This window comes from Phocoena phocoena, chromosome 1 (assembly GCF_963924675.1).
Source record: "Phocoena phocoena chromosome 1, mPhoPho1.1, whole genome shotgun sequence".
NCBI lineage: Eukaryota > Metazoa > Chordata > Mammalia > Artiodactyla > Phocoenidae > Phocoena > Phocoena phocoena.
Genome location: NC_089219.1, coordinates 113,019,810 through 113,031,895, shown reverse-complemented (window position 1 = coordinate 113,031,895; position 12,086 = coordinate 113,019,810). Strand labels below are relative to the sequence as shown.

At 37.9% G+C, this 12,086-nt stretch overlaps 1 protein-coding gene across 1 annotated transcript in view; it reads left to right on the top strand.

The window, feature by feature from the left end:
- Positions 1–12,086, top strand: part of ASH1L (ASH1 like histone lysine methyltransferase) — a 217,459-nt gene that overhangs the window by 57,466 nt on the left and 147,907 nt on the right. The window contains exon 4 of the mRNA XM_065878757.1: positions 4,056–8,619. Coding sequence (XP_065734829.1) covers positions 4,056–8,619 — 4,564 coding nt within the window. The remainder of the gene's footprint in view (positions 1–4,055; positions 8,620–12,086) is intronic.

Below are 12,086 nucleotides of genomic sequence, written 5' to 3'. Positions count from 1 at the left end.
TGCCAATGCAGGGGACATGGGTTCGAGCCCTGGTCTGGGAGGATCCTACATGCCACGGAGCAACTAGGCCCATGAGCCACAACTACTGAGTCTGTGCGTCTGGAGCCTGTGCTCCACAACAAGAGAGGCCGCGATAGTGAAAGGCCCGTGCACTGTGATGCAGAGTGGCCCCCTCTTGCCACAACTAGAGAAAGCCCTTGCACAGAAACGAAGACCCAACACAGCAAAAATAAATTAATTAATTAATAAACTCCTACCCCCAACATCTTCAAAAAAAAAAGAAAAAAGAAAACCACAGCTTTAAAAAAAAAAGTCTTTCTTGATGCAGAGCTGTCCTACACGTGTAACTATTTATCATATATACCCTTTTTTTAAAGAACTTTATTTATTTGGCTGCATCAGGTCTTAATTGTGGTGTGCAGGCTCTTCGTTGTGGCATGTGGGCTCCAGAGCAAGCAGGCTCAGTAGTTGCGGTTCACGCGCAGGCTCAGTATTTGTGGCGCATGGACTTAGTTGCGCCGCGGCATGTGGGATCTTAGTTCCCCAACCAGGGATCGAACCCACGTCCCCCACATTGGAAGGCAGATTCTTACCACTGGACCACCTGGGAAGTCCCTATTGTATATACCCTTTGATCAAGCAATTCCACTTTTAGAAGTTGATCTGAAGGAAATAATTGGACAAATAGGCAAACATTTATATAATTGGATGTTCATCATTATATTCCTTACAAGAAGAAATAGCCGAAAACTGGGACTTCCCTGGCTGTCCAGTCGTTAAGACTCCAGGCTTCCTCCACTGCAGGGGTCACAGGTTCAATCCCTGGTCAGAGAACTAGGATCCTGCATGCCTCACAGCGCTGTTTAAAAAGCAACCAGTATGAAGTTGATTTTATGAATTTTGAACTATTACGAAACCATTGAATTGATAGTCCGACTCAATTTATTTGTGTAAAAAGGTGTCTTCCTCGTATTGTTTAAGTGGGCTATGAAACCGCAAGCATTTTTGGCCCCATTTTTATGAAAGAATGTACATGTATTTGAGTATATGGTGAAGCATATGAAATGTAAAATTGTTTATTTATGGATGGTAGTGTTTATACCTTCCCTCTTTTCTAATGAGCATACTTTTATCTTTGTTTTCAAGTTGAAGAAAATTATATGCTTAAAATGATGTTTTGATACAATATCTTTTTCATTGACTAACATAATATACTCTTAAAAATGATACCTCTTACTACTGGTTGTCATTTTAAGAGGTTCTTAGAAAGGTAAGAGAATAATATTACCAGTACCAACTGTAGCTTTCAACATCTTATTAATATTATCTCATTCACTCAGTTTATTCAGTGTCAGGATTTGGACGAAAAAAAATCTTTGAAACCATAATCAAATTATCTGTGCTTTTTTGTTTTATTTTTATTTTTTCCTTCTTTAATCATAGACCATTTACTGTGGGATACTAACTATTTTAGGATGCTTTTAATTAACCTGAGATATTCATTTCCTTCAAAGCTGAAAAACCAGATTTCAGTACAGTCTTTTAAGCAGGTTAAGGGAGCTGGATGTTTCTACTTTTCTTTCAGACAGAATTTTAAAAATAAACTTTTATTGAAATATAACATAAATATAAATGTAACAACTCAGTGAATTTTCACAAACTCAACCACCCCATGTTGCCAGCATTCAGTTTAAGAAATGGAACATTACCAGCACCCACCAAGATCTTGTGCTCCTTTCTCATCATTGCCCCACACCAGGGGTAACCATTTTCCTGACTTTAAATACCATAATTAGTCGTGCCTCTTTGTGAACTTAATATAAATGGAGTTATATGGTACACACTTTTATTCTGTATCTTTCACTTAGTCTTGTTTGTGAGCGTTATCTATGCTATGGTACATAGTCATAGTTTGTTCAGACAGATTTTTAAAGGTACGTTTTAAAATGGAAGTGTCACAATTTTCAGGTATAAATATATTTTAAAATACTTAATAAAGCCTTTAATTTTTAAGTTTTGAAAAGTAACTGTAAAAATACAAAATGGGAATATTGTTTCTTTAACAAGATGGGAAGAAAATGTGTTTCTTTAATCGCAAGCTTAATATATGTCAGTTGAATATGAGACTGTCAGAAAAGCCAGTTTCCTCTTGGGCAAAATTGTAAGGGTCCAGTCCAAAAGAAGAGATAGTCCCCTTAGTTTTAAGTCAATCAAATATTGGTTGTATTGTGTTTCCTCCCTCATAGGTTACTATTTTCATTAATCTTCTGTTTATTCTTCTATTTTTAATATAACCAGATATGTATATATATTCATATACCTGTCTTCTTATACAGAAGATAGCATATTATAACCATTGTCCAAATTCTTGCTTTTTTTCATTTAATAATACATATTAAAGAGCATTTGATAGCAATATATTGATATCTTCTCTTTTTTTTCCAGTTTTATGGCAGTCCATTGTACAGATATACTTTGATTTATTCAGCCAATCCCCTGTAGATAATCATTTAGACTGTTTTAGGGTTTTGCTATTAAAATGGTGGTACATTTTTAGCTTTTTGCAAACATTAGATTTTTTGCCAGTATGTCTTGGGGTAGATCCCCTAAAAGTGGTCAAAGGAATAAATGCATGTGGTATTTTTCTAGTTATTGCTAATTTCTATTTTGTAGGGATTATACCATTTTACACACAAAACTTTTCCGTATATGCATGAATTTGGTTTTGGGTTTTCTATCCTGGCCCATTGGATCTTTTGTCTTTTCATGTGCTATACTGTTTTAGTGATAGAGGCATTAAAAATTAATTTAATATTTGATAGTTATCCCCTTCTTTTTAGATTTTGCTAGGTATTCTTGCTTATATATTTTTCCCAATGAATGTTATAACTTTTCTTATTCCTGAGAGAATTTTGTTGGTATTTTTATTAGGATGACATTAAATTTGCTTCGGGGAAATTGTCAGCTTCATATCTTCCTATCCACAAACATAGTATGTCTTTACATTTGTTCAAGTCTTTCATTTGTATTTTATAGTTAAGAAAGACTCTTTATGTCAGTTATACCTCAATTAAAAAAAAAAACAAACTGCTGAAACGTGAAGAAAAAAATCTTTGTTATCTAAAAGTAAAACAGACTGTTGTGGGAAATGATAAATTCATTTGTAAAGTATATAATGAGGATTCATACATTAGACAGCAATTTATATTATGACTTAAAAGTTACTTTCAACTCTTCAGATTTTATATAAAAACACATTCTAAAGAAAATATGAACATATTTTATTGTCTTTTCTATTCTTCTCACATGAAGAGAGAACTTGACTGCTCATTCAAGATTATAATTAAGAATGTGTTAAAGGAGTAAAAGTTGGTCAGGAATTGTCCTGCATTGGTTTGAAATCATTGAAATTAAATAAGGAAGTAGGCAAAGAACCATTATTTTAAACGAGGACCATGGGATATTGTAACTAACAATATCTTTTCAAAAACAGTACATTCAGGGCTTCCCTGGTGGCGCAGTGGTTGGGAGTCCGCCTGCTGATGCAGGGGACGCGGGTTCGTGCCCCGGTTCGGGAAGATCCCACATGCCGTGGAGCGGCTGGGCCCGTGGGCCATGGCCGCTGAGCCTGCGCGTCCGGAGCCGGTGCTCCGCAATGGGAGAGGCCACAACAGTGAGAGGCCCGCGTACCGCAAAAAAAAAAACAAAACAGTACATTCATATGCTAATGTATATTTAGTCCATGTAACGAGAAAGTAGACTATTTGCCTTTTTAAAACAATGTCAAAAAATACCATAGGGATATTTCTAAATACTCAATAATATGTATGTTCATATGGTTGAAAGTCAACAAAGATTACATCTATATAGTCTGATATAGCAGTAGAGGAACTAACATACCGTGACAGTATAACATTAGTTAGTTTTTTAAAAAAAGCACTATTGCCTATCTTGTATCTGATTTGTCATCATTTAGTTTGTTTGATTGTAATGCTAAACTGAAATGGTATATAAGCTTTACTCTCTCTGAAACCCTTTTCTTGTTCAAATTTTAGGATCCTTCAAAGTTGTACAAGAAATCAGGTGATGTTGCAGCCATTGAATGCCAGTCTGAGGAGAGCATCCATCTTCATTCACAGGGAGAAAACAATCCTTTGTCTAAGAAGCTTTCTCCAGTACACTCAGAAATGACAGATTACATTAATGCAGCATCATCTACTCTTGTTGGTAGCCAGGATCCTGATTTAAAGGACAGGGCATTACTTAATGGAGGAACGAGTGTAACGGAAAAGTTGGCACAGCTCATTGCAACTTGTCCTCCCTCCAAGTCTTCCAAGACAAAACCTAAGAAGTTAGGAACTGGCACTACTGCGGGATTGGTTAACAAGGATTTGATCAGGAAAGCAGGCGTTGGCTCTGTAGCTGGAATAATACATAAGGACTTAATAAAAAAACCAACTATCAGCACAGCGGTTGGATTGGTAACTAAAGATCCTGGGAAAAAGCCAGTGTTTAATGCAACAGTAGGATTGGTCAATAAGGACTCTGTGAAAAAACTAGGAACTGGCACTACAGCGGTATTCATTAATAAAGACTTAGGCAAAAAGCCAGGGAATATCACTACAGTAGGACTGCTGAGCAAAGATTCAGGAAAGAAGCTAGGAATTGGTATTGTTCCAGGTTTAGTGAATAAGGAACCTGGAAAGAAGCTAGGACTTGGCACTGTGGTTGGACTAGTTAATAAAGACTTGGGAAAGAAATTGGGTTCTACTGTTGGCCTAGTGGCCAAGGACTGTGCGAAGAAGATTGTAGCAAATTCAACAATCGGATTAGTTAATAAGGACATTGGAAAGAAACTAGTGAGTTGTCCTATGGCAGGACTGGTCAGTAAAGATGCCATAAACCTTAAAGCGGAAGCACTGCTCCCCACTCAGGAACCACTTAAGGCTTCTTGTAGTACAAACATCAATAGTCATGAAAGTCAGGAACTTTCTGAATCCCTGAAAGACAGTGCCACCAGCAAAACTTTTGAGAAGAATGTTATACGGCAGAGTAAAGAAAGCATATTGGAAAAGTTCTCAGTTCGAAAGGAAATCATTAATTTGGAGAAAGAAATGTTTAATGAAGGAACATGCATTCAGCAAGACAGTTTCTCATCCAGTGAAAGGGGGTCTTATGAAACCTCAAAGCATGAAAAGCAACCTCCCGTATATTGCACTTCTCCGGACTTTCAAATGGGAGTTGCTTCTGATGCATCTACAGCAAAATCCCCTTTTAGTGCAGTAGGAGAAAGCAATCTCCCTTCCCCATCACCTACTGTATCTGTTAATACTTTAACCAGAAGTCCCCCTGAAACGTCTTCACAGATGGCTCCTAATCCGTTACTTTTAAGTCCTACCACAGAACTAATGGAAGAAATTTCTGAATCTGTCGGAAAGAACCAATTTACTTCTGAAAGTACCCACTTGAACATTGGTCATAGGTCTGTGGGTCTTAGCATGAATATTGAATGCAAAGGGATTGATAAAGAGGTAAATGATTCCAAAACTGCACATATAGATATTCCAAGAATAAGCTCTTCTCTGGGAAAAAAGCCAAGTTTGACTTCTGATTCCAGTATTCATACAATTACGCCTTCAGTTGTTAACTTCACTAGTTTATTTAGTAACAAGCCCTTTCTAAAACTTGGTGCAGTAACTGCATCCGACAAACACTGCCAAGTTACTGAAAGCCTAAGCACTACTTTGCAGTCCAAACCATTAAAAAAAAGGAAAGGAAGAAAACCTCGGTGGACTAAAGTGGTGGCAAGAAGCACATGCCGGTCTCCAAAAGGGCTAGAATTAGAAAGATCAGAGCTTTTTAAAAATGTTTCTTGTAGTTCACTATCAAATAGTAATTCCGAACCAGCCAAGTTTATGAAAAACATTGGACCATCTTCATTTGTAGATCATGACTTCCTTAAACGCCGATTACCAAAGTTGAGCAAATCTACAACTCCATCTCTTGCTCTCTTAACTGATAGTGAAAAACCATCTCATAAGTCTTTTGCTACTCACAAACTATCCTCCAGTATGTGTGTGTCTAGTGATCTTTTGTCTGATATTTATAAACCCAAAAGAGGAAGACCTAAATCTAAGGAGATGCCTCAACTGGAAGGTCCACCTAAAAGGACTTTAAAAATTCCTGCCTCTAAAGTTTTTTCTTTGCAGTCTAAGGAAGAACAAGAACCCCCAATTTTACAGCCAGAAATTGAAATTCCTTCCTTCAAACAAAGTCTGTCTGTGTCTCCTTTTCCAAAAAAAAGAGGCAGACCTAAGAGGCAAATGAGGTCACCAGTCAAGATGAAGCCACCTGTACTATCAGTGGCTCCATTTGTTGCTACTGAAAGTCCAAGCAAGCTTGAGTCTGAAAGTGACAACCATAGAAGTAGCAGTGATTTCTTTGAGAGTGAGGATCAACTTCAGGATCCAGATGATCTAGATGACAGTCACAGGCCAACTGTCTGTAGTATGAGTGACCTTGAGATGGAACCAGATAAAAAAATTACGAAGAGAAACAATGGACAGTTAATGAAAACAATTATCCGCAAAATAAATAAAATGAAGACTTTAAAGAGAAAGAAACTGTTGAATCAGATTCTTTCAAGCTCTGTAGAATCAAGTAATAAAGGGAAAGTGCAATCCAAACTCCATAATACAGTGTCAAGTCTTGCCGCCACATTTGGCTCTAAATTGGGCCAACAGATAAATGTCAGCAAGAAAGGAACCATTTATATAGGAAAGAGGAGGGGTCGAAAACCAAAAACTGTCTTAAATGGCATTCTTTCTGGTAGCCCTACCAGCCTTGCTGTTCTTGAACAAACAGCTCAGCAGGCAGCTGGGTCAGCATTAGGACAGATTCTTCCACCTTTACTGCCTTCATCTGCTAGTAGTTCTGAGATTCTTCCATCACCTATTTGCTCTCAGTCTTCTGGGACTAGTGGAGGTCAGAGCCCTGTAAGTAGTGATGCAGGCTTTGTTGAACCCAGTTCAGTGCCATATTTGCATTTACACTCCAGACAAGGCAGTATGATTCAGACTCTTGCAATGAAGAAGGCCTCAAAGGGGAGGAGGCGGTTATCTCCTCCTACTTTGTTGCCAAATTCTCCTTCTCACTTGAGTGAACTCACATCTCTGAAAGAAGCTACTCCTTCTCCTATTAGTGAGTCTCATAGTGATGAGACCATTCCCAGTGATAGTGGAATTGGAACAGATAATAACAGCACATCAGACAGGGCAGAGAAATTTTGTGGGCAAAAAAAGAGGAGGCATTCTTTTGAGCATGTTTCTCTGATTCCCCCTGAAACCTCTACAGTCCTAAGCAGTCTTAAAGAAAAACATAAACATAAATGTAAGCGCAGGAATCATGATTACCTCAGCTACGACAAGATGAAAAGGCAAAAACGAAAACGGAAAAAGAAATATCCCCAACTCCGAAATAGACAGGATCCAGACTTTATTGCAGATCTGGAGGAATTAATAAGTCGCCTAAGTGAAATTCGAATCACTCATCGAAGTCATCATTTTATCCCCCGAGACCTTTTGCCAACTATTTTTCGAATCAACTTTAATAGTTTCTATACACATCCTTCTTTCCCCTTAGACCCTTTGCACTACATTCGAAAACCTGACTTAAAAAAGAAGAGAGGGAGACCCCCTAAGATGAGGGAGGCAATGGCTGAAATGCCTTTTATGCACAGCCTTAGTTTTCCTCTTTCTAGTACTGGATTCTATCCTTCTTATGGCATGCCTTACTCCCCCTCACCCCTTACAGCTGCTCCCATAGGATTAGGTTATTATGGAAGATATCCCCCAACTCTGTATCCACCTCCTCCATCTCCATCTTTCACCACTCCACTTCCACCTCCTTCCTATATGCATGCTGGTCATTTACTTCTCAATCCCACCAAATACCATAAGAAAAAGCATAAGCTACTTCGACAGGAAGCCTTTCTTACAACCAGCAGGACTCCCCTTCTTTCTATGAGTACCTACCCTAGTGTCCCTCCCGAGATGGCCTATGGTTGGATGGTTGAGCACAAACACAGGCACCGTCACAAACACAGAGAACACCGTTCTTCTGAGCAGCCACAGGTTTCCATGGACACTGGCTCTTCCAGATCTGTCCTAGAATCTTTGAAGCGCTATCGATTTGGAAAGGATACTGTTGGAGAGCGCTATAAACATAAGGAAAAGCACCGGTGTCATATGTCCTGCCCTCATCTCTCTCCTTCGAAAAGCTTAATAAACAGAGAAGAGCAGTGGGTCCACCGAGAGCCTTCAGAATCTAGTCCATTGGCCTTGGGATTGCAGACACCTTTACAGATTGACTGTTCAGAAAGTTCTCCAAGTTTATCCCTTGGGGGATTCACTCCCAACTCTGATCTGGCCAGCAGTGATGAACATACAAACCTTTTCACAAGTGCAATAGGGAGCTGCAGAGTTTCAAACCCTAACTCCAGTGGCCGAAAGAAACTAACTGACAGCCCTGGACTGTTTTCTGCACAGGACACTTCATTAAATCGGCCTCACAGAAAGGAGCCGCTGCCTTCCAGCGAAAGGGCAGTACAGACCTTGACAGGTAAGAGGGTTATTTTGTTGCCTGTTGTTTGTGTTAGAGAAATGGTGTATTTTGCCTACTGGTTGCCTGATACGTGTACATGAACTTTTAATAGCTCTAGTGTTGTTGTTTTTATAAATGTATTTTGAAATGTTATCTTCCAAGTTTTTATTTTCAGTAGATGTGAGAAGTAAGATAAAGCATGTCTTTGCATTAATTTTGAATTTTGAGAAGAGATATCATCAAAACAAACAAAAAATAATACTCAACTTTTTGGAAATCAGAAAAAATGATTTTCTTATGCAAAAAGGCTTATTACACAGTTTCTTTAGTGAGAAATAGCTCATAGATATCTGGATTTTTAAAAAAAATTTTATTGAAGTATAGTTGATTTAGTGTTGTGGATATCTGTTAATACCTATGCAGGATTTTTAATATATACTGATGCAGTTTATAAGTGTTTCTATGTTACAGGAAGAATATGTTGTTAACTCTATGTGTCTCATAATAAAAATCTAAACAGTCAAAACTATCAACTTGTGGGAATTCCCTGGCGGTCCAGTGGTTAGGACTGTACGCCTTCACTGCTGCAGGCCTGGGTTCAATCCCTGGTTGGGAAACTAAGATCCCACAAGCCATGTGGTGCAGCCAAAAACAAACAAAATTATCAACTTTGTAAAATTTAACTCAATATTTAGTGGGACTTCATTTTTCAGAGTACCTTTAGGTATCTTCATAAAAGCTGCTTAGGTTTAATAAAATGACATAAAGCAAATTAAGGTAATGCGTTTGTAATGTCTAGAAAGTGTCTTTTAAGAACTGAAAAGAAGATATGGGGCTTCCCTGGTGGCACAGTGGTTGAGAGTCCGTCTGCCGATGCAGGGGACATGGGTTCGTGCCCTGGTCTGGGAAGATCCCACATGCCGTGGAGCAGCTAGGCCCGTGAGCCATGGCCGCTGAGCCTGCGCGTCCAGAGCCTGTGCTCCGCAACGGGAGAGGCCATACCAGTGAGAGGCCCGCGTACCGCAAAAAAAAAAAAGAATTGAAAAGAAGATAGAAAACAAGAAAAAGGAAGCATTGCCTATTCATGTATAAGATATCGCTAAGTCAGAAGTTCTTTATCAGAGATCTCAACCCTACGGGTTTGTAAATTAACTCTAGAAAGTCCATAAAATCTCTGATGTTGTAAGTAAAATTATGTGTATGTATGCTTGTGTGTATTTTTAGGAGAAAATGCATATATTTTTTCAGATTCTCCAAGTAAACTCTGTAAGCCTCAATATCCCTTCCTAGAAAATGGGATTAGTAGGGTTATTATAAACAGTAAATGAGATTATAGTGTTTATTAAAATGATTTGCACATAGTAAGCACACAAATGTTAATTGATATTATTCCCCCCAAATATTAAAAACTTGTGCATTAGAGGAAATGATAAACCCCTCAAAGAGAAGAGGTTTTTTTTCCTGATTTTAATTATTTGTGAACTTTTGAAAAATAAAAGCTATCTTGGTGGAGCTGAGCATTCTTTAGTTTTTAACAATGTAATAAAGAAGGAAAAAATCCTAAGCTCTAATTAGGTTCATTCAACAAATTTTTTGACAAACATTTAATCAACAGCAGTTATTGAATATCTGCTGTCAGCCAGACATTGTACTTTGTGGGCCCTTGTGATATAATAGGGAACAAAGCACACAGGTTCATTGTTCTCATGGATCTTAATATTGGAGGAGATGAGTAATAAAAAAATTGCACATTAAATGTCATAAAAGTTGTGACAAATGGTATATATATATATTTAAAGTCCAGGGTTCTATGGGAGTATGAAATGGGGGCCTAAACTCAGGAAGGCTTCCCTGAGAAGGTGACCCTAGACAGTTAACTTGAATGAAGGATGAGCAGTAGTTAGCTAGGTGAACAGAATTCCACTTACTCATTTACTCATTCATTCACTCATTCATTTATTTATTGAATTCCAAAACATCTAGCATTCTTCTAGTCACTGGTATATAGTAGAGAGCAAAGACATATCTGGCCTCATTAACTTTCAGCTTGGTGAAGGAAGACAAACTATAGAGTGGTAAGCACATAAATAATGGCATAATTGATAAAAATGCTATCAAATTAATTAATATAAGTGTTAGGGTACATAACTAAGGGGAGAGGGGTGCCTATTTAGATAGAGTTATTAGTTATGGTCCAAGGATAAAAAGTTGCAATTTAAGGATGTGAAACCACCAAGCTTCCAAGCTGAGGATTGGGTGAAGAGCACTTTTGAGGATCCTGAACTGGAAAGGAGCTTAGATGTTAGAAAAGCAGGGGAGCGCTCAGAAGGTTCATTGTGGTAGGAGAGGGAATACAAGAGAGAGAATGGTGAGAGAATTGTGGTGAAAGAAAGAAGACAGACCACATGTTAAAAGATTTTGGATTTTATATTAAGCAAAAAGACAGAAGTATTGATTTTAAATTTACATTTTAAAAGATTGTTCTAGCTCACGTGTGAACATTGACTTGTAGAGGACAAAAATAGCTACAGGGAAACCAATTAGTAGACAATTGCAGTAGTCTAGATAAAATGATGATACTTAAGGGTGTTGGCAGACTCCTTCATGAATATTTGAGAGGTTCATGGTGCAGTGTACTGATAGAGAGAAGACTAGAGGAGGAGAGATTTGGGGAGAGTACAAGTTTGCTTTTTAATATATATAAACCTTGAGATGCCTTTAGAAACTTCAGGTGGTGATGTTGAGCAGACATTTGGGTATCTAGTTCTGGAGCTCAAGAGAGATGTTTGGGCTAGAGATAAGGGCATTTCACTATGAGGTTTTGAAAAACTTTGGTGATATTATTCACTAAAGATAAAAGGATGTCTGGAAAAGATAGAGTTGGGAACAGGCTCTCAAAACCTCTGAAACTTTGTAACCAGAGCACCAAGAAAAATAGTCATTCTAGAAAATACCAGCAGCAGGTAAAAATACATGTTAAATTGTTTAATAAGTAAAGAAATACTACAATAAACATAGGACTCTTTAGGAGAAGATGAAGGTAGCCTGATAGAAACATATAAAGAAGGGTTGAAGCTGCTCAGTTGTAGACACAAAGCATATCATAAATATGAAGTGATGCCAGATATAGCTGGTTCTGGTTTATTGTCCTTATTTGTCTCTTTCTCATGAAGGTTGGGGGAACCACACAATGAGCGCTTGTAGGAAAATCTGTGACCATTTGTAGCCAAGAGGGTGAATGGGCATCAGAACTACATTGTTCAATGGTTTACTGCATTTAGTTTGTGTTAGAGTATTCTTTGTTTAGCTGCTAACTTGGTGCTTCAAAACATTAATGTACTCTGAAAAATCACATATGAACTCCATGTCATTCTGGTATTCTATTTATCAATTGTATGTGAGCTGTTTCACTCTACAGAAACATTCTAACAAAATAGACTATACATCTATGAATCCTCTGTTTATCTATCTACCTGTCGTCGTGA